The sequence below is a fragment of the Xenopus laevis genome, chromosome 8L (assembly GCF_017654675.1).
Source record: "Xenopus laevis strain J_2021 chromosome 8L, Xenopus_laevis_v10.1, whole genome shotgun sequence".
NCBI classification, from domain to species: Eukaryota; Metazoa; Chordata; class Amphibia; order Anura; family Pipidae; genus Xenopus; species Xenopus laevis.
In genome coordinates this window covers 36,286,858-36,309,538 of record NC_054385.1, presented here as the reverse complement: position 1 = coordinate 36,309,538, position 22,681 = coordinate 36,286,858, and the positions used below count along the sequence as shown (strand labels likewise).

The 22,681-nt window shown below is 41.1% G+C and overlaps 1 protein-coding gene across 2 annotated transcripts in view; it reads right to left on the bottom strand.

Moving 5' to 3' along the window:
* Positions 1-466: 466 nt before the first annotated feature.
* The window catches only part of atp7a.L (ATPase copper transporting alpha L homeolog), a 75,272-nt gene continuing 53,057 nt past the window's right edge, over positions 467-22,681 (bottom strand). For both annotated transcript variants that reach the window (XM_018229766.2, XM_018229767.2), the window contains 11 exons: positions 22,236-22,390; positions 19,023-19,157; positions 17,517-17,711; positions 14,946-15,128; positions 14,042-14,261; positions 12,770-12,910; positions 11,969-12,111; positions 9,505-9,708; positions 6,707-6,824; positions 6,236-6,338; positions 467-2,625 (listed from right to left, as the gene is read on the bottom strand). In XM_018229766.2, coding sequence (XP_018085255.1) covers positions 2,349-2,625; positions 6,236-6,338; positions 6,707-6,824; positions 9,505-9,708; positions 11,969-12,111; positions 12,770-12,910; positions 14,042-14,261; positions 14,946-15,128; positions 17,517-17,711; positions 19,023-19,157; positions 22,236-22,390 — 1,874 coding nt within the window. In that variant the 3' untranslated portion in view covers positions 467-2,348. The remainder of the gene's footprint in view (positions 2,626-6,235; positions 6,339-6,706; positions 6,825-9,504; positions 9,709-11,968; positions 12,112-12,769; positions 12,911-14,041; positions 14,262-14,945; positions 15,129-17,516; positions 17,712-19,022; positions 19,158-22,235; positions 22,391-22,681) is intronic.

The following is a 22,681-nucleotide window of genomic DNA, read 5'->3' as shown; positions in this document are numbered from 1 at the left end:
CCAATCAGGAAGTGTAAACTGGGTTTAGGATCCTCCCATTCTCCAGGTCCCTCTGAGAACTGCAGTTTAGCTGTAAAGTCACAGGCTGAAGGACTTTAATCACCTGAAAAACTTTGTGTCTTTAATTTGGGTATGAAATATAACTGACCTGGACCACCATAGCATTTCATGAGGACAAGCAGGGAAGAAATGAACAGGATCTTCTATTCTATCAACACCTAACTGGGCATCTGCTTGTTGGCACCTTATTATGGAGCAATGGTGGATGGACTGATCATTGCTTACTGGAAAGTACATTAAGATAACTATGTAATGCAGTGAAGTCTATAAATCACTTAGCTGCCCGGTTGCCGTGATTCCAGCTTGAGGGGCACCTTTTAAACTTACAATAAGAAAAACAATATACAGGCATTAGCCAGGCTCCATGTATTGAGTTTGATTGATGAAAGACACACGAGACATTGAATGGCACAATCCAATTTATATGAAATTTGCATGTAAACACGTAACTGTATTATGAGAAGCACTCGGCTGTAATCTCCATGCAACTCCGCTCAGAACTCTACATTATTGTACAGAACACAGTAAAAAGCCTCTCTCTCTCGCTTTGATACACTTTGTTATTATTTCCACGCAGATTTATATATATATATATTTTACCATAAAAAGAAAATAAATACAAACGGAGGCAAAATGAACAGCGGTGTCACATTCAGACGCAGGGGGTGATGATTCCCTGTCGTGCCACATTGGGGGGAATGTAGTTACATGTCGTGCAGCTTTGTAAGAGAACCCACAACTTGGCCTTTACTGTGCTCTCCAGGATATCCAATGGGAATATCATAATAAATATAATGTTACATTGCCTAGTAACACCTCCCGTGCACAAAATAAAGCTCAGCTGCTGACACCCAGGAGATCACTAGGACATAACTGCCGGCAAAACTGTAGTGAGCTGGATATTTCTTATGCCTACATGGGGGTGATTTTATATCAGGAAATCCATGTTGTTAGGATATATTTGATAGGCAGTGATTCCCAGCATGCTCTTGTTGCATATTCATATATATCATGCGCTCAAGCTAAAAATAAGCAAAATGATGCCCTGGCAAAGAGGATGGTAGTTCAGCAAAAGGTGGAAGGCATCAGGTTTTAGGTTGAGCTGATAATCTGTAGTCACCTTATGATACAGGCTGGGAACCACTGCCCTATATTACCCAGGCACCTCTGCAACATCAGTCACATGGGAGGCGACACAACCTGCCAAAATCATCAGTGCTAGAGTACAGTCTATTAATCTCATGTCTGTAAAGAATCAATAAAATAACCACCTTCATTCAGGTCTGGACTGGGATTTACAATAGGCCCTGGCATTGCAAGTACACAGAGGCCCAAACAGCCCCCACCAGCCCAATAAATAGTGACTTTCTATGGCAACTTACAGCAGTCCATCTGGTATTTGCCAGAACCCCCAGATTGCCAGTCTGGGCCTGTCTTCATTAATAAATCTCTTTCTGATGTGTTTTCAATGTCGGCCTCATGGCTTCCCACGTTGAGACGCTGCACAGGCTTAGGGCACTGCTAGCGGATACGGGAGAGATTTCCTTCAGCAGGAGAAATTATAATGAAAATCTCTTCGGACAATAAGTACATAAGATACATCTCTGTCCAGCAATGGGGGTATTTAGACAGAACTAGTTCTCTTAGGAAGGGCTTGTCATAATAAAGGCTATTGAGCTCTATTCTTATTCCCAAATAAATAAGAAGCCACGGCCACAAATCAGAATATAATCTCACCCCATTGACCTAAAGAAAAGTGAGGTTGGATGAGCCCAACTAATCTCAAGAGTAAAAGTGTGCAGTGCAGCAGATGGAAGCAAAGGCTTATACCATATTCTCCTTGGAGGGGGGGGGGGTGGAATGGAATCAGAATGCTAATCAGAACATATACAGTATATGATTGCTATACAGGCTTTTATCTCATACAAAAATAAAATACTCAAAGGCTGATTTAGTTTACTGCTAGAAGTCCAGTGCTATGAAGTGGAGGAATAATTATCCAATAGCAATAAGGCACATAGAACTGCAAAATGATGGGTTTCTGTGCCCCTTTCTTCCTATTCCAAGGTGCACATGACTTAGGTGCATTGTGTCTATTTACTACAATAGGTTCCCAGGGTTCTTCATGGTGTAACTGGCACCAAGTATTGGTTTAAGGTACTCAAATATCTCCATCCATCGCAGGAATCTCATTATCGGAAAAATCGTTTGGGATTGTAGCTGCTGTTTGGCAACACCTGTATAGAGGCTCCAGCAGGACGTAAGAGAGCGTTGCTTCAACCCGTTGTTCATAGGAATGTGTCTTCCTCGCCCTTCAGTTCCCCCAGGAGCAGTGAATGTTTGTCCGGCTCATTTAGGGGGATGCCGTGCTGGGAATGTTTGTCTGATAAAAAGGAATTCAGAGACGATCGGCTGTAGTTGACAATGCGATCCAGAATGTCCAGCTTGGGGGATTCTCTCCGGTTTTCCATGAGCCCAATATGAACACTGATGTCGGAAAGAGACTTCTGCCTCATCTGGCCCAGGGCCCTCTGCTCAAGCTTCTCACGGCTGGGCTTACGGTAACTGCACAAAGGGAAACACAGTCACTGTCTTTATCATTGTAAATATGTCACCGGATTAGCCCAAACAACATGGAGCATTCTAACTGGAAATATTCCTCTCTAACATTTGTGATATAAGGAGAGTGAGGGGGGATTAAGTATCCATGTACGTTGTGGACATACCTATGTTTGATCCAGAGAAACTGTATCTGTGGAAACGATGTGAATGTCACTCCCCCCATCTAATGTGTCTGAGCCCAGTTTTGTGCAACTCTGCTGCATGGCAGAAAACAACAGCAACCAAAACACCCCTGTACACCTGTCATTGATCCTATTAGAGGTGATTGGTATTTTCACTGCCATTGTTCTCCACCAGAGGGCACGTGTGTGCCATTAGACTAAAGCACCACTGGGAGTCAGGCCCAAGGTTAGTGCAACACAGGGGCAGAAATCAGCCTGGTGAAATACACAGGCAGGGTCGGACTGGGCCGGCGGGGCACCGGGAAAATACCTGGCTCTTGTGGGCCCCTCCAGCTCAGATCCGCTCCCTGCCGAATCTCCCAGCAGAATCGCCCTACCACATCTTCCTGCTGCGGCCTCCCTTTATCGGCAGGTCGTGGCAACTACAAAGTCACGCGCAGTGCAGCGGGTGGTGGACTCGGCAGGGGACATGGCGGGGAGCCCAGTTCAGCTGGGGACATGGCGAGGGGCCCACTGGGCTGCTGTTGCAGGACCCCCCTCCAGTCCGACCCTGTACACAGGCCAATTTCAGCCCCCTCCCGGGCAGTAACCTCCTCTTCCTTTCACATCCAGATACATTGTGTCGACTCCAGCACTAACACTGATAAAATAATAAAAATAGGATCAGAGATGTTAAAGGAGTGGTTCACCTTTAAGGCCATTTACAGAATAGCCAATTCTAAGCAACTTTTCAATTGGTTTTCATTATATTTTTTTTTATATAATTTTATAGATATTTGCCTTTTTCTTCTGACTCTTTGCAGCTTTCAAATGGACATGACTGACACCATCTAAAAACAAATGCTCTGTAAGGGCTACACATGTATCGTTATTGCTACTTTTTATTACTCATCTTTCTATTTAGGCCTCTCCTATTCATATTCCAGTCTCTTATTCAAATCAATGAATTGTTGTTAGGGGAATTTGAACCCTAGCAACCAGATTACTGAAACTGCAAACTGGAGAGCTGCTGTATAAAAAGCTAAATAACTCAAAAAACACAAATAATAAAAAAATTGCAAATTGTCTAAGAATATCACGCTCTACATCATACTAAAAGTTCATGTAAAGGAACGCCTTTAAGGTCTGCCCGCAGCACTATGAGATACAGCTCTTCTGTCTATAGAGATACAGTTGAAGACTCAATTGTGCAGAAATGTTACTGCCAGTAAGGAAGTAACACGATAATATAACGAACGACCACTGATGATAACAGAATGTGATGCAGGGAGTTAGAGCACCTGCTTCTAACAATACACATTTAGGGGCAGATTTATTAAGGGTCAAATTGAAAATTCAAATTTGAATTCTCTCAAATTTGACTAGAGAGTTATCCAATTTTTTTTTTATAGATTTTTGAGATTTATCATACTCAACCAAACCTTCAAGGGGGTTGTTCACCTTTGAGTTAACTTTTAGTATGATGTAGAGAGTGATATACTGAGACAATTTGCAATTGGTTTTCATTTTTTCTTATTGAAGGTTTTTATTGAGCAGCTCTCCAGTTTGCAGTGTCAGCAATCTGGTTGCTAGGGTCCAAATTACCCTAGCAACCATGCATTGATTTGAATGAGAATATGGAATATTAATAAGGGAAGGTCGGAACAGAAAGATTAGTAATAAAAAGTAGCAATAATAATAAATGTTTAACTTTAGAGAGGATCTGTTTTTAGAGGGGGTCAGTGACTCCCTTTTGAAAGCTATAAAGAGTCAGGAGAAGAGGGCAAATAATTAAAAAAAACTATAATAAATAAATAATGAAGACCAATTTAAAAGTTGCTTATAAATGCCCATTCTATAACATACTAAAAGTTAACCTGAAGGTGAACCAGCCCTTTAAGAATTCGACAATCAGCCACCTAAAACCTGCCAAATGGCTGTTTAAGTCAACAGGAGAGGTCCAGGGATTCATTTGGAGATGTTTGCAGCCTTCCTGACATTTGAGGTTGAGAAAAAACTCGAATCGAGTTTGAGCGAATTCGATTCGAGTTTTCGGGTCGTTTCAACTAGTCTGACTTGAAAAAATTCAGTTTTATTAATACATTTCAATTGGTTGAATTTTAAATGAATGGGAGTTTAGGGGAGTTCACATGAATTTGAGATTCGATTTTATTTTGATAAATGTGCCTCCCCGTCTGTAGCCTGTGCCCTGGGTCATACAAATACTTCCCGTGTAACAATAAGCATTTTAAAGGTTTTACCTTAAAAGGAAGTGAAAGCTCTTTTAAGCACTTTTGCAATTCACAATGATTTCTACATAATTATTAGCAATTTTTTACACCGCTGATATAATGAATCCGCCTGCTGGCCATTTTGTGCAAACAGTCAAGAAAAATGATGGAGAAAACTTGTGATGATGCTCTGCTCAGAAAGTTTAGGGAGCAAACAAGTGTGGCCTGGCCTTTCCTCGTCAGTTTGAAGCTGAGCAACTTCACAAAGCTTTCTCTTCTCACAAACATAATGAGAACAAGTGGCGATGTTGTTCCATTAGATTAGCCGTGTACAAATGCATTCAATAATAGAAGCACAGGAGTCCTTCTTTAAGACAGTATTTTACTGTCTTAGAATAGGACAAGGTTTAAGCATTAATGTCACACTATGGGACAGCATTTGCAAACCCAATCTAAAAGTCACATGCACAACACTGTAACTGATTGTGGCTGGACATAGGAGGTGCAAATGAAAGGGAAAATGAAAATTTAATATAAGCTTCAGCATACTGAAATAATAAACTTTCTAAATACATTCGATTATAAATTCTGTACCTTTCTGAAATAATCTATTATCTTCACTATTCCTCTCTCAGCATCTGTTTCTCCACATTCTGTCTTCATTCAGGAGTTGGTGTCAGATGAATAATCCAATATATCTTATAGGGGGGCTCCTTTTGCCTAGAAGATCTATTAGAGCTCACTCTATTAAAATCACCAGCCACCATGTCTCTCTACATGCAGGATTTGTGCAAAAGGCAGTTATTTTGTTAGATTTTGTTTGTACTGTAATCAGTTATTTGAGTGAGCTCTAATACATCTGCTAGGAAAGGAAGCTCCCTATAAGATATATTGGATCATTCGTCTGACACCCAACTCCTGCAAGAAGACAGAGAAACAGATGCTGAGAGAGGGATAGTGAAGATAAATCAGAATTTATAGAATTTTTAATTGATTGTATTCAGAAAGTTTCTTACTTCAGTATGAGGAAGTTTGTATTAAATTAAATTTCACGATGAGGAACACCGGCAATTTTGGTGTAAAATGCAAGTAAAGCACCCACTGAAATCACAATTTGATGGGACCACAAAAAAAAATGTCAAAATGTGGACAATTTGAGGTAGTAAAATGATAGTAACTATTATGGAAGTAGCCAGGAGTGGATGTTGGTCCCATACTTACAGTTTAAGCAACAAAGAAGAAAAGACAACAGAAACGGATGACGCGGCCATTGCGGCTGATCCCATCCATGGCTGCAAAATCAAACCAACTGGCATGAACACACCTGCAAAAATGGGACAGGATTTCATTTTAAGGGGTTTCTGAGTAAAACGTCAACCACAAAAATGATGTTGTTCCTTTTTTCTTCAATATAAATCATGCCGATTCTGCTCCACAACAACCTCCGTTTGTGCTCAATAGCAGTGTCAGTTTCAATAGTCGTGGCAGCCATGCTGCAGACTCCTGCTGACTGATAGGAAGGCTTTGCTGCACAGATCTTGCTCAGCTGATCAATTATTCAAATACATTCAGTAATGGATTGTAAGCCTGCAAGGCAACACCCCCCACACTAAAGGTGTGATAAGATCAGTGATTCCTGATCAACTTCTCAGCTTTGCTTATAGACCCACCCCCTGTGTGATTTGTGGGTACCTGCAGCTATTGGGATTCCAACAAGGTTGTAGATTAGAGCAAAGACAAAATTTATTCGGATTCTTTTCACAGTGTGGCGAGACAAATCAATGCTGGCCACCACATCTAGCAGATCATTCTGCAAGGGAAACACAAACAAGATCAATTATTTCAGGGCCAGACACTTTAGCACTGTGATATTACATTGCAACAAGTATCTTAGTGAATATTAGTGAATATTCATGATTTGTTTGCAGAATATCCTTCCAATATCAACAAAATGATCATAGGAATATTGGAAATGAAGAGCCGACCCCTCGATGGAGAAACGGATATAATTGCTCCTTGTTGCAAGTAAGACACTATATATAAAGTAAAGTGGCTACTCTCAGTAAATGCTGTACTCTAATATTAAAGGACATGTAAAGGCAAAAAAAATAAAATCCCATTCTTACTTTCTTTAATGAAAAAGAAACCTATCTCCAATGTACTTTAAAGGAGAAGGAAAGTCAAAAATTGAATCCTCCTTCATTGCATTCCCCACTAGGCCCCCTCCTGAAACGCTGTAGTAAAAACTCGCATATCATTGCTGCATCTGTGCACTAACATTCAGAAGTTACGGCGCTTGTAACAGTTTGGCGCTGCCATTTTCACATAGGCGCGTCACTTCCACCCTGTGCTCAATCGTTACTGTGCATGCGCCTCCTTCGTGACCCCATGACGTCACCACACCCGCATTCTGTATCTGAATGCAAGCAAGGAGCCAAACCTAATAATAAAATTTAAAAAAATACGTCTTTTCCTTTATGAATTTACTACAGACCTCAGACAGACAGACCCGCTCGCTGGCTGTCTTCCCCTTCTCAGCTCCTGCGCTCGCTCGCTGACAAACTGTGAATGAAAACCAGAGCGAGCACAGGAGCTTCAAAGCTTCCCTTAGTCGCTTATTGGAAACTTAATGAATTGGGCGGGAGCAGAGAGGTCAACGATGATGACAGGATAAATCACGTGACTGCAACGTCAGCACTAAGCAGGGATCTCCAAGGATTCTTCTGCGCATGCACAGGGCACTGCTGATACCTACTGCGCATGCACATGCCGTATTCACAGCGATTTCTGGACTGAAGACAGGGTCTGACTTTTTATATATGTTCATACTTATTTCAAAATCGATTGCAGCAAAAATACTACTGGAAAAACTAATGAGGGAATGCTTGCTGTCACAGATACATACTTTTTATTGGCAACAATTAGAGCTTAATTTCATTTTTGACTTTCTTTCTCCTTTAATTAAAAAATGTGTACCGTACTGTATGCAGTGAAATTCTCCCTTTATTTATTGCTGTGGATAGGAATTGTCAGACGGTCTCTATCTGCTCTGCAGGGAAACAATCATACTTATGAACAGCATTGGGAGCCCCCGCCTTACTTCCCAGCCAAGCAGAACTCAAGAAGCTTTGTTTGTTTCCCTGTAGAGTAGTCTGTGACTGTGTAGAGATTTGTATTGGATTTTATTTTTGCCTTTACATCCTCTTTACCGTTTCTAACTCCAGCTGCAGGGACAAAGATCATGGAGCCAGATTTAAACAGATAAACTGGGATTCTATTTGGAGGATTATTTTGCTGCAGCCTCTGGTTCTGCAGAGTTGGAGAAAGTTTGTATTAAACAATACAAAACTATAAACTTCACGTTAGATTAAATGACAACACAGGACCCAGTGCAGTCTGCCTATTCTGATTATTAATAAGTCTTGCTGTATCGGCTTCTGGCAGATATTATTTGATTTGTGCTGTTTTGATAATTTATGAAGATCCCTAAGCAGCCCAGACCACACTGAGCATGTGCATAGTCTTGGTCTTGCAAAGATGTTTAACAAAGTTACAAGATGGTGACCCCCTGTGGCCAACTTTGAAAGCATAAATCATTTGTTTGATTAGGCTTGTGGTGCAGTAAGTTCATGTTAATGTTTAGTATACAAAATATAGCATTTCTAGCCTTATTTTATTTTATAATTTACTTTACATTTAAGACATAAAAATCAGTTTATTACTCCAATTAATGCCTTAATTATTTAGAAAGTATTGTCGCCTAATGTTTTTTCCTGACAGAAAATGCATGGAAGTTTTAATAGTGATAACACGTCTTCCTTTAGCATTTGAAAGCAGAGTATTAGTAGTCTCTTAACCACTGAATGTAACCCTACTCAGGTATGAATACCATCTGGTTCTGCAGCTTTAGATATTCTTGCATTGCCTAAATGAGTAAGGTGAGGTTTACATGTAATTCCATTTGGCCCAAGAAAAGGCATCCCTTACCCACTGTATAGAGAAGCCAGGATCTTATACCAAACAGAATTGCCACTTTTATGTTAACTCTAAGTTTAAAGTATGGAGGCTTTTCAATTTGATTATGAATTGTACTAAAACAGCACTATGCAGGATCACACAAACACCTTTATGAGTGACTTGTTTCATGCCCTCAACCCCCCAAATCATACCAGACGGTGGTATTGTAATTCATATATATGTATAGTAGAAGGTTTTATATACAGTAAATGCCCCTCTTCACCACTGGTCATTGTGTTAGGGCCTTTATGCAATATTAAAAGGGAGCCTCCCTGATTTGTGAGCTCCATGCCATTAAAACACAGGCCAAGTATAAAAATATTATCAAAAAATGATAAAAATATCATGACTTGCAGAGTTTAACATACATGCCCAATGTACCACACCCCAGGCACTGGTAGAGCCACCTCTGAAATGGAAAAGTGTTATCATGTCCAACAGAAATCCTATGAACAATTGATAGATACGCTTACCCTTATCAAAACGACATCTGCAGCTTCTATGGCCACATCAGTGCCAGACCCAATGGTAATTCCCACGTCTGCCATAGCAAGAGCTGGAGAGTCGTTGATCCCATCTCCAACCATTGCCACCCGAGTTCCCTGCTCTTGCAGTTGCTTTACTTTAGCTACTTTGTGTGAGGGGAGAACTTCAGCAAACACCTTGGTTATGCCAACCTATAGAAAGGCAACAGAAAGAAGAATTGACTCTAGGGTACATCACGCAGGGTTCCCACGCAGGGTCAAAAAGTGCAACTGTGCAAAATTTGGAACAGGAGCCAGACTGCTGCACTGAGGAGAACTACACAGAAGTGCAAGGAGCACATGTTTAATTACTTCATGGGATTTGATGTGCAACAAACTCTGGCTGATTTAGTGCTACACCAATTGCATTTGTGGTTGTATATGACCCCTAATGTATCCTAAATTTTCAAATATAATATATTTTTTTAGAATATAGGGAAAATAATCACTATCTGTGCTTATTACTGTATCATGAATAATTACTGAGGTTGAGATGGTGAGGATGAGAATTTTAAATAAACACACAATAGATTGGAAGTAATATTCAGCCTCTATGCAAATCAACAGAGCCCCAAATAATAATAATAATAAAAAAAGATGGTTAGTTGTATGTGCCAGGGTCTTGTCGGGTTGGGACAATACTGCAGAGCACTAAATAGGAATGCAATGATTAATGGGGAACTCCGCAAAAATATTACTTAAGCTTTTTGAAAAGTAAACATAATTTCAAGACTCTTCGCAATATACATCAATTAAAAAATATGCAGACTTTTCATGGTTTTTAATGGTTTCTGACAGTTCCTTAAGCCTAGCCCCCTGCTCTCCTGCTGATCTTTCTGAATACTTTGCTGAGCTGGCTGACTACTGTTACTTTGTATCAACAGCCATCTGTCCTTAGCCTGCATCCTCCAAACCCCACAATTCCCTGCACACGTGATTTCAATAAGGAACAGAACATCACAGTGCAATGCATTGTGGGTTATGTAGTTCCTGCATGCTGTCTGTAAGCTGTGGAGAAGTTTTTACAATTTGTAACATCAGTGTTTAGTCCCTCCTTCCCTGCCAGGATTTCAAATGATGCAGAAAGAGAAGAACTGTTAAACAACTGGATTTCAGTATAGAAAATGGCATTTATTTATACTTTTTGAATTGAAGTACAAGAAGGAAAAGTGTGTCCCATGTCATTGCACCATCCCATTATTTAGTCCGAGATCCCAACCATATAAGGTAAAACTTAACTTTTATTAAATCAACTAAATTAACACGAGAAGAAATGATAATAAGAATTAAAAGCAAGGTTAGGTAGGGTAGCTGTATCGACACGAGGTCATCAGCTAATATACGATATATAAGATCGAGAGTGTGACGTGGGTTTATGCTACAGTAGCAACTGTTGCCCACCATCAATCCCAACTGCTGCCATGCTGGCGTGCCTCTGTGCGTGTGAGGGATGAGTGGCGTTTGGAGTTAGGTAGGCACATAAAAAACAAGCTCAATATGTACTCTTTAAACTCAGATGCCGTAATTGGCAGCTTCCACCTAAGAGTCCCCGTGTCAACTGCGGGGGGTGCTTGCATCTCGCCCCTTGTCTCATGGAAGAGGTAGTGAAACAATTGGAGGCGGAAGCAAACTTCTATATCGAGAGCCCTCGTATCCCCCCACACCACCCTTCCTTTGTGATCAGTCCACGGTTTAGGACGCGAGTAGCCGATCGGCAGATTGCCTTTAAAGTAGATATTGGCGAATTTAAGGTGCCCTTCTCCAGCCCTTCCGCCCTTCCTCCCTTCCACAGAGCCGCCCGTCCCAGCAAGTAAACGTCCCTGCCTAACAGTTTTAAAATTAGATGCGCCTGACGCGCGTTCCGCTTGTCAAACTACAAGCTTTATCAAACGCCACTCATCCCTCACACGCACAGAGGCACGCCAGCATGGCAGCAGTTGGGATTGATGGTGGGCAACAGCTACTGTTGCGTAAACCCACGTCACACTCTCGATCTTATATATCGTATATTAGCTGATGACCTCGTGTCGATACAGCTACCCTACCTAACCTTGCTTTTAATTCTTATTATCATTTCTTCTCGTGTTAATTTAGTTGATTTAATAAAAGTTAAGTTTTACCTTATATGGTTGGGATCTCGGACTAAATAATGGGATGGTGCAATGACATGGGACACACTTTTCCTTCTTGTACTTCAATTCTATATGTCATGTGACCCTGCACACCATTAATTTGCTATCTCTCTATCAATGGGAGGTGCTACCTATTACCTTTGCTGCAACTATTTATACTTTTTGTAGAAACCGGTAACTGTGATGGGTATATTAGGGGTTTCTGTGTTATGTGGGCCTCTTTATCAAATTTTGGTTTGGAAGCCAGAGTTCCCCTTTAAAATTGTTAACAACAGACATACCTGTGCAGCAATGGTTTTGGCAGTCTTGCTGTTGTCTCCAGTCATCAGTACAACATCTAATCCCATCGATCGCAAGGAATGTACAGCCAAAGCAGCTTCAGGCTTTACAGTATCAGCGATGGCAATCAGTCCGCACAGTATGCCTGTAAATGCAGAGGTTACAAGGCTTTTAGCTGCACAGTGCCTATCAATTCTTCTGCATCCATGTCACACAGGCAAAATGTACTCAGTAAGTGGTGAAAAAAACTTTTCTAGAAGATGTTCCACTACTAGTCAAGATAGATTAGGTTGAAGAGGCTGATTGAATATGTAAGTAGCCTCATATGACTGATGCTTTATTTAGTACAACAACTACATTCTCATAGATCAGTCCAACTTATTACTTGGGCCAATTATTTGTCATAGAGTATGTTTGAGGGCTGGATTAAATGAATATGGTGATGTCACATAGTGAAGCCTATGGAGCCTCTAAGCCGACTGGGGGACATAGAAATCCTTTGGAGAGCCACATCCACACCACAGGCCTCTAGTTGGACAGGTGTTTGCACATGAATAAGAAAGCCTTTGCTGCTAGACACCCAGCATTGATAAAGCAACTCAACAGAAATTCAGTATGTAGTTAAATACAGAAAATCTAACTTGTAATTCTGTAAAATGTAAGGTAAAAAGTGTTGTTTTGATTTTAGCAAGGATAGAGCAATATTGTGAAAAACCACAAAAGATAAGGGCATTTTAGGACTATCCCCAGTTAAATTACGCAGAAATTAGTTATATAATGGCAGTAAAAATCAGCCTACGTACCATCTACTGCTACCAAGACTGCTGTGCGCCCTTTCTTCTCATGTTCTGTCATCAGTTCATCAGTCTCTGCTGTCAGGGTCAGAAAGTTCCTGTTCATCCACTCACGATTCCCAATAAGGACTAAGTATGTATGTGAGGAACCTAATAATAATATATATATTAATATGTATACATGGTATGGTAAGCCTTTATTTATGCCATGAAGCTATAGTTGACGTACTGCACAATGAAATCAACCAAACCAATGTCTGTAAACAGATAAAAGTGTTACACGCTACTAACTACAGTTCTCTTGAAACAAGCTTACAAAATCTGTTTGGAGATTTGCTGCACTTTCGTAAACAAGGGTAAGTTCAGAAGCCTACATCAAAGTGCAGATTGTAACTTCTAAAAGGCTGTGTGACTTCCCTACTCTAATCAGATCAGGGTCAGACTGTCGCAGTCGGGGCCCACCGGGTTGTGAACCTCGGGGGCCCCGTGCGCATGCACAAAAGCTTGTGAATGAAGAAGTTCAGTTCAATGTAGTGCACTCATGATCATACACTACGTAGTAATGCTTGTGTATCAGGATTGTGACATGAGAAGTATGTGTAGATCCATCAATTGTCCACCAAGTTTGCCTCTGAAGCAAACACAGCAGTATTACTAGTGCAGAGCAACACTGCATTATATTTTTATTACATTAAAACACTTTCATTTTTTGACGTCACTGTATCTTTAAGTATGATAGATGACTTGATCCCAAATAATGATGGGACAATACAGGTAAGGGATCTATGATCCGGAATGCTTACTTTTGTCATCAATGTGTATTTATACAGCTTAGTTAGGATGAAGTACAATATACTGTCTTATCTTTACAGAGAAAAAGGGAATATATTTTGCAATTATTTGCTTATGGACTTACGTGCGAAATGGCCTTCCTGGATAATGGGGTTCAGGAAAATAGATCCTATACCTGTATTATCTCATCCATATTATACTTAAATGGCAAACTTGGTGGACAATCTTAGGCAGAGCTACATGCACAAGCAATAATATGTAGTACAGGATCATGAGTGCACCATATTGAACTGATCTTCTTTATCCTGCAGTAATAAGAAAACTGTGCCCAGCCCTCTCAATGGGTACATGCTACGCATAGTCAACTTTTGCACTGATGCTGTTACTATTCCCATTCTCTCCCTTTCCCATTATGTGTTTAGGTGAGGAGAACCTTAAATGAACCTAGAAAACTGTAAAAAAAAAATAAAAAAATAAAAAGAAGCAAACCATTGCTTGGATTCTGGGAGACTGTGATGGAGGGCAGGATGGAGGGCAGAATGGAGTCCTCGTGCTGTCCATCAATCTGCACTAACACTGCATTCCTATTGTTATCAGGGCTGTTTGCAGCATGCAGGAGTGGTTCAATGTTGCTCACTTTACAGCTGATTCCACAACCAGGAACTGCCTGAAAGTCAGAGCAAGTACCCAGGGTCTGTGCACTCAACACCTGCATGTAAAAGAAATACAAAAGCATAAGAAGATCAGTAAAGTCACTGCTCCCTCCAAATCATGGAAAAGGAGTTCCTGTTCTTGCACAGCTGAAACATGTGGACCTGCTCTTTAAGGAAATTGTTGGCTCACCCCACCTCTGCAACTACACAGTGGCATTTATGGGGTTTTTCTCTATGCATTTATTCATGTTATTTACTTACTACTAATACTGCCAGGCAACAAAGTTCTATATGGGTATGATAAACAACACAGTAAAGAACTGAACATCTTTATATTCTCATGAAATGTTGTGCATATTATAGAACAGTAGATATTGCTATGCCACAGTGAATAAAAATAAAATATAAGAAAAACCAAACAAACAAAGCTATCAGCATGGAGGTATTTGGGACATTGTGGTACACTCCAAACTGGTTCCAGATCCCCTAACAAGCAACATGTTACTAGCCAACCCATTCGATTTTGCTCCCAGTGGCCTCAAAGCAGGTGTTTATTTTTGAATTCCTGGCTTGGGGGCAAGTTTTGGTTCTATAAAAACCATGTGTGCTTCTAAACAGATCCTCCTGTAGGCTGAGGTCTACCCAATAGCCAATCACAGTCCTAATTTGGCATCCCAGGGACTTGTGTTGCTCCCCAACTATTGACAATGGCTCTACAATGGTAGAGGAGTAGATCTTACCTCTTTGCAGTACTTTATAACAGCAGAACCTAGCGGATGTTCACTGTTACTCTCTGCTGTCCCCACAATTGCTAGCAGCTTGTTTGAAGGCATCCTGTTCCCCTCCACCAATACTTTCACTTGCACAACAACAGGCGTCCCCTTAGTAATGGTACCAGTCTTATCAAACACTACAGTCTTCACCTGCAAGTACAGAGGAGGCAATGTTAGAACCCATATATTATACATCAATTGGGAGTCCACATCTGATTTCCATTTAGTTAAGCCCAAGGGACTCGCCCCAGTTCTCAGGCGATAACATATAAGAGATTCCTTTATCCAAAGATAACTGTCCCAAGGCTTTTTTTCCATAAAAAATGTTATTTTATTTAAATTAGCATTAAAATTCAGTTACAAACAAACCCCACCAGGCCCACCTTACGCATTTCGCACCCTCCGGCGCTTAGTCATAGGTGTATCTCATATAGATACACCTATGACTAAGCGCCGGTGGGTGCGAAACGCGTAAGGTGGGCCTGGTGGGGTTTGTTTGTAACTGAATTTTAATGCTAATTTAAATAAAATAAAATTTTTTATGAAAAAAAAGCCTTGGGACAGTTATCTTTGGATAAAGGAATCTCTTAAATGTTAGAACCCATTCACAACTTTTCTCAACAGGTAATGTCATACAGCAGTATATAATGTAAACGTATATAGTGAAACAGCTATGAAACACCATACAGCGGTGTATAAGTGGATGTGAAGAACAATTGTTGTTGTCACAGACTGCTTCCATAGACTTCTAACACAGGACAGCTTGATTGTGACAGTCAAACCCCTCTTTCCCATTATTAACTGATTTCTGTTTGTTGGAGTGGGAATGTGCTGTCTATGACAGAGACTTGCAATGCCAGCTACTTCTACAGTCCAGACACTCTATGTGCAATTAAAGTTTCTGGTCTTTAGAGGCAGTGTGCTCCAAGGAACCGTAGCTGATCTAGAGGGTAATGCTGAGAGGGCTGCTAATGGTTATGTCTGGGACCCTTGCAATAATTCCATGTTCTGATGATTATAGCAAACAGCTTTGTTTTCCGTTAGTCTTTACTGCTCCACGAACGCCACCTACTGGCTGAATGTTGAACCAAACAAAAGAGAGGATGTGATGTTAAAAAGATGCAATAGTGTTTTCCACGCAGGATGTAGGTCTTAAAACAATACATACATGTAACTACAGTTTCAGCAATGAATCTAGAAAGGACTCTGCTGTTTTTATTTTTAAGGCTGCGGCCAACAGTCAGACCTTATAGAAAAGATTACAGCAGATGTAAAGGCAAATAATAAATCCTCTTTATACTGTTCCCTAGTTGCAAAGAAAGCTATCTCCAATGTAATTAAACAAGTATACCATTTTAAGGAAAAGGCTGAATGTATACAGTCCTATTCCCCTTTACTGTACTCCCTCTTGCTGCTGCAGACACAGTTCTCTAGATGGTCGCGGGCTGCTGAGCAGTCAATCGAATGGTAGGGAAGCATTTTTCAGGGTTATTTTAAGTTTTATTTGTCCAACCTGGCTAACCTTTGCCATTCTCTGCTAACCAATATGCGGAACAACCCCCGCACCTTCCTTTCCAGCCCTGTAAACTCGCAGCACTGCTTCTGTCAATGCTCGGCAGCTGGCGACCGCCTAGAGAACTGTAAAAACGGTACAAATTTTAGATATCTTTCTTTGCAACTAGGGAACAGTACGAAGAGGTTTTATTTTTTGCCTTTACATCCCCTTTAAAGGGGGAAGCCACCCAAAATGATTTAGGTTAAGGAAATGAATTAACTTTACTATTATGTATGCTCCCTACAGGTGGATAAGAAGGCAGTAGCTAGAGTCCAAAAGGACTCTACAGGTAAACCCTGCACAAAAAAAAACCATTATGTATGGAGCATTCCACTGTGGGAACCATCATTTTTGGTCCTCCCCAGCTGAATACTTTCATTAAGGCTGTGAAACAAGTGAACTAAATTCCTATCTATTACAACACAGGAGTTGGCACTTGCTTGCCTGGCTGGCATTAAAGGAAAACTATACCCCCAAAATGAACACTTAAGCAACAGATAGTTCATATCATATTAAGTGGCATATTAAAGAATCTTACCAAACTGGAATATATATTTAAGTAAATATTGCCCTTTTACATCTCTTGCCTTGAGCCACCATTTTGTGATGGTCTGTGTGCTGCCTCAGAGATCACCTGATTAGAAATACTTCAACTCTAACTGTAACAGGAAGAAGTGTGGAAGCAAAAGACACAACTCTGTCTGTTAATTGGCTCATGTGACCTAACATGTATGGTTTGTTGGTATGTTTGTGAGTACAGTGAATCCTACGATCCCAGGGGGCGGCCCTTATTTTTTAAAATGGCAATTTTCTATTTATGATTACCCAATGGCACATACTACTAGAAAAGTATATTATTATAAAAATGGTTTATTTACATGAAGCAGGATTTTACATATGAGCTGTTTTATGCAATATCTTTTTATAGAGACCTACATTGTTTGGGGGGTATAGTTTTCCTTTAATAAATAATACAAAGGTACCTTGTGTGCCATCTCCAATGGCTCTCCTCCTTTAATCAGTATGCCGTTCTGTGCACCCACCCCTGTCCCGACCATGACGGCAGTAGGGGTTGCCAAACCAAGTGAGCAGGGGCAAGCAATACACAAGACCGTGATAGCTGCTTGAAAGGCAAAACGGACAATCACTTCTCCTTTTGAAATACTCTTGTTGTAGCCCTGTGTGTGATAGACACATTTAATTACAATCAGGAAATATATTTGGGATGAAACATAACAGACATGGTGTAAGGGGGTGATACCTGCTTTCAGAATATTTCAGTTCCTTTTAAAGCTGCAATTAACTTGAAAAGTGTACGGATTTGTTTATTATGCCACATGCTGCAAAGGGCACAGATATACTTTTTTAAAAAAGAACTAAACCCTAAAAATTAATATAGCTAAAAATGTCATATTTTATATACTGAACTTATTGCACCAGCTAAAGTTTCAACTTGTCAATAGCAGCAATGATCCAGGACTTCAAACTTGTCACAGGGGGTCACCATCTTGGAAAGTGTCTGTGACACTCACATGCTCAGTGGGCTCTGAGCAGCTGTTGAGAAGCTAAACTTAGGGGTCGTTGCATATTATCAAACAGAAAATGAGGTTGGCCTGTAATATAAGCTGATGCTAATTACACTGGTCTCTGTGCTGCCATGTAGTAATTATCTGTATTAATTACTAATCAGCCTTATATTGTGACATTTCTATTCTATTCTATCTGTATATTGTGAGTGGGTCCCTAAGCTCAGTAAGTGACAGCAGCACAGAGCATGTGCAGTGAATCAACAGATGGGGAGCTACTGGGGCATCTTTGGAGGCACAGATCTTCCCTGCTAAATGGCTGTGGTTGCCTTGGGCTGGTACAGAAGCCAAAAACATAATGTAAAACATTTCTTCCCTACTTCTTTAGCTTTAGTTCTCCTTTAAGCAGTCTGTTGTGCATTCAAAAATCCAGAAAATAATGTGAAGGCACATATTCACAGGGTTTGACTAACTACATCTGACAAATGTAATCTCACTTTATGCTCAATCCAAAATATTTTTTTTTGTGCCAGAGCCACATATAAGAACCCACAAGCCCTGCATATGTGCACAGTTGCAGAGCCCAAGGAGACAGTGTAATAAGCTACATCATGACAATGGGGGCTCAGGCTGTGACTGGACAGCATGTAAACCAATAAAAGAGCCACGTAACATGTCCAATGATGTTTGAGAAAACCCAGTGTGATTGCGTGCCATTTGGCAAGCCAATCATCTGTCTTGCAGAGTTTTCAGAAAAGCAGATTGATGTGTCCGATTTTCCCCACTGATGACTGCTGCAAGACATTCCCCCATTTATTGCTGCATAATGTGTTAACCAGTTGTTGTGCGGTACTTTACTTTAGATGGGACATGTGAAGTAGCTTTTTTTTATTCATAGCTTCTACATCAGCCCTATCCCCCTTCCCCTCAAAGACATTAACAAAAGCAGTCCCTGCTACTTACAGGAAAGTATTTCTCAACAATTTCAAAGTTGTGGTATCCAATTATAATCCAGACAAACAAGGTGAGAACGGACACGACAACAATGAAGGGGACAAAGTAGCCACTGAGTTTATCTGCAAACTGCTGGATTGGGGCCTGGAAAAGAGGGTCATAAATTAATATGCAGCATCATCTTGCAGATGACAAGTCACATAATGGTAACAATAAGAATGAAGGATAGTATGAAGAGTTATAAAAAGCTTTTTATAATTATCAGTAATGCAATCCTAATAAGAATACCCTGTGCATACACACTCATGTTCACGGATGCTCTAGGGTGCATTACAGATTTATCTTACCTAAACAACGTCATGCATGTACTTACAGGCAGCAACTGCTTAAACCAGCTATTCTCTGCTTGCCCAGTGCTGCTTGTGTGTGACATTCTCTGCTTGCCCAGTACTGCTTGTGTGTGACATTCTCTGTTTGCCCAGTGCTGCTTGGGTATGACATTCTCTGCTTACTCGGTGCTGCTTGTTTGCGCCATTCTCTTTTTGCCCAGTGCTGCTTGTGTGTGCCATTCTCTGCTTACTCAGTGCTGCTTGTGTGTGCCATTCTCTGTGTGCCCAGTGCTGCTTGTGTGTGCCATTCTCTGCTTACTCAGTGCTGCTTGTGTGCGCCATTCTCTGCTTGCCCAGTGCTGCTTGGGTGTGACATTCTCTGCTTACTCAGTGCTGCTTGTGTGTGCCATTCTCTGTTTGCCCAGTGCTGCTTGGGTGTGTCATTCTCTGCTTACTCAGTGCTGCTTGTGTGTGCCATTCTCTGCTTGCCCAGTGCTGCTTGTGTGTGCCATTCTCTGTTTGCCCAGTGCTGCTTGGGTGTGCCATTCTCTGCTTGCCCACTGCTGCTTGTGTGTGCCATTCTCTGCTTCCCAAATGCTGCTTGTGTGTGCCATTCTCTGCTTGCCCAGTGCTGCTTGTGTGTGCCATTCTCTGTTTGCCCAGTGCTGCTTGGGTGTGCCATTCTCTGCTTGCCCAGTGCTGCTTGTGTGTGCCATTCTCTGTTTGCCCAGTGCTGCTTGTGTGTGCCATTCTCTGCTTGCCCAGTGCTGCTTGTGTGTGCCATTCTCTGTTTGCCCAGTGCTGCTTGTGTGTGCCATTCTCTGCTTGCCCTACACTATTCTTGGGGTTTGTTAGCATTTGGAAATTGTTGTTAAGGGCCCCTAAGGTGTTTGATCATGTGTTGGGGGGTTGTTGTATTATCCACAGGGGAGGATGAGGAATATGGATTTAAGGGTATGTTTTAACATAACTTCAATTTTTCACATATGAGTGATGAGGTATTTGCCTGCAGTGAGCACCAACCATTTGGTTTTTTGGTGTGCTACCACCGTTAATGTGGATATGATCTTAAAAGTTCTTGTGGTAATATGGGTGTGGTTTACAGTGGGTGTGGTTTAAAAGGGGGAGTGGCCAACACTGACTTCTATTATCGGCCCTCCGCCACATAGGCCAGTAAAATGTTGGCCCTCGGTACCACAGAAGTTGGACAGCACTGCCCTATACTATAGCTCTTCTCATTTTAAATGCATTATGCAGCTCAGGCAGAAATTGCATTAGACAGATGATAATCTTTACTCAATAATTTGCCTACTCTCTTTGCCAGACGTTAAATAGCTTATTTATATGGACCACTTCTTTCAGGTTAAACTGTTAAGTAACTGCCCTCACATATCACAGGCATAATATGGAATAGTATGTGCACCTAGATTCCTAGGTGTCTCTCTCTATGCAGGAGTGGCATACAGAGAGGTCTGTGCCCACTGCTGTTACAGTTCAGCTGAATGGAGCTGCCTAGTGAGTGGAGAGTTTGCCAGGGCATAAGATGCAAACTGTAGCTGTTCAAGTCATGGGATTCTGGTGTTTTAATGACTGAAATAGAGGGTTCTTTAAAAAAAATCATCTCAACCAAAACCCTCATTGTTATTACCTCATCCTTTTCAATTCAGAGGAGTTCATGGCTCACAATACTTATTTTCTGCTAGAGCCCCATGAACCTGTAGCAGTCAACTAGATCTGCTGAAAGCCCTTAACAGCATTGCACGGGAGGGTTACAAACCTGTGTGCTAAGCTGCGCTTCAAATCCCCTGATAAAGGAGACCTGTAACGCTAGAAACTGAGAGGAGAGACATAAAGGATATACTATCCAACCTTGGTCCTGGTGAAATCTGCCTGTGCCCCGACCCACCCTCCATAATGGTCTATTGCTTCCACTGAGCACTTACACATTATGGGGCAAATTTACTAAAGGGCGAAATGACTAATGCGGGTGAATATTCGCTAGCGAAGGAGATATACTCTATCGGTACTTCGCTCCCTAGCGCCTGGTGAATTTGCGCTCTGGCGAATGGACGTAACTACGCAAATTCACTAAGATGCGGATTTTGCTGAACGTTACCTCTTGCGCCAGACTTGCCTTCGCCACCTCAGACCAGGCTAAGTGAAAAAGAGTATATAGGACTTCCTAAAAAACACAGTTGAAAATTTTTCTAACCGGTTTTGCTGCAACATATACGTCCATTCAACTTTAACTTCCTGCTGTACGCAAATGAGGCAACACTAGCGCAACTTCGTATACCCGCAGTAACACTAACGCAACTTCGTCAGCGTTCGGCGCCCTGGACGCAACTTCGGATTTTAATGAATTAGCGTTGTCCTGGCGTTTTCGGAGGTTAGTAAATTTGCCCCTATAAGTCACAACCAGATCTGCCAGAAGCAGGTGACTGGGGTGATACTGGACATTAGCAATAGCAAGGCAATAAAACTGGAAGCAATGCTAGGGGAATCAGAAGTAAAAAAGGCTGGTGCCATGGATGTTTTTATAGGGCTGTCAACCATAAAGGCCCTCTAATACTACGGTAGGATTCCATAAAACTTGTTTGTCAAGTTAGCTAGTACAATAAATTTAATCACATATAAATAGAGTAATTAAGTAATCACCACCATCACATTTATTGCAATAGCTAAGGCAAAAAAAGTAAAGAGTGAAGCATGGGCAGCACAAGAAAAATAAAAATGAAATACAAAGTGTAAGAAGAAAACCAATGAAGCACACAATTAGAGAGCATTAGGTGGAAGTAGAGGTGAATTAAGCATTGATAAAAATAAAAGAGTGCAAGAGATAACATAATACTGGATGAGGGATTATTCAAATGCTCCTAATAGAGCTACATACCTTGGATGTCTGTGCATCTTCCACAAGTTTTACAATCTGGGAGAGAGTAGTGTCTGATCCAACATGAGTAGCAGCAATGAGCAAGGACCCATTCTGATTAATTGACCCAGCAATCACGCTGCTGCCTGGTTTCTTAGACACAGGCATTGCTTCTCCTGTTATATAAAATATGAAATATTTGACTAAAAACAAGTTGTTCTGCCAAAATACAAGTCATGTTGGCTCAGTTGCTCATAAGCTGGATATACATTTTAGCATCTGTTCATGTGGCAAGTTCTGTACACCAACAAGTTGGGATGATCTGATCATTTGGTCAGTGAGCCACGACTGGATGATAATGGGGCCTACGTAGAGGCTACTGGGAAAGTAGCAGCATTTTCAAACCTGCTCATCGAATTAATGGCAGGACTTCCCAAGATGAACATAGACATGCAGACGCGCTATCA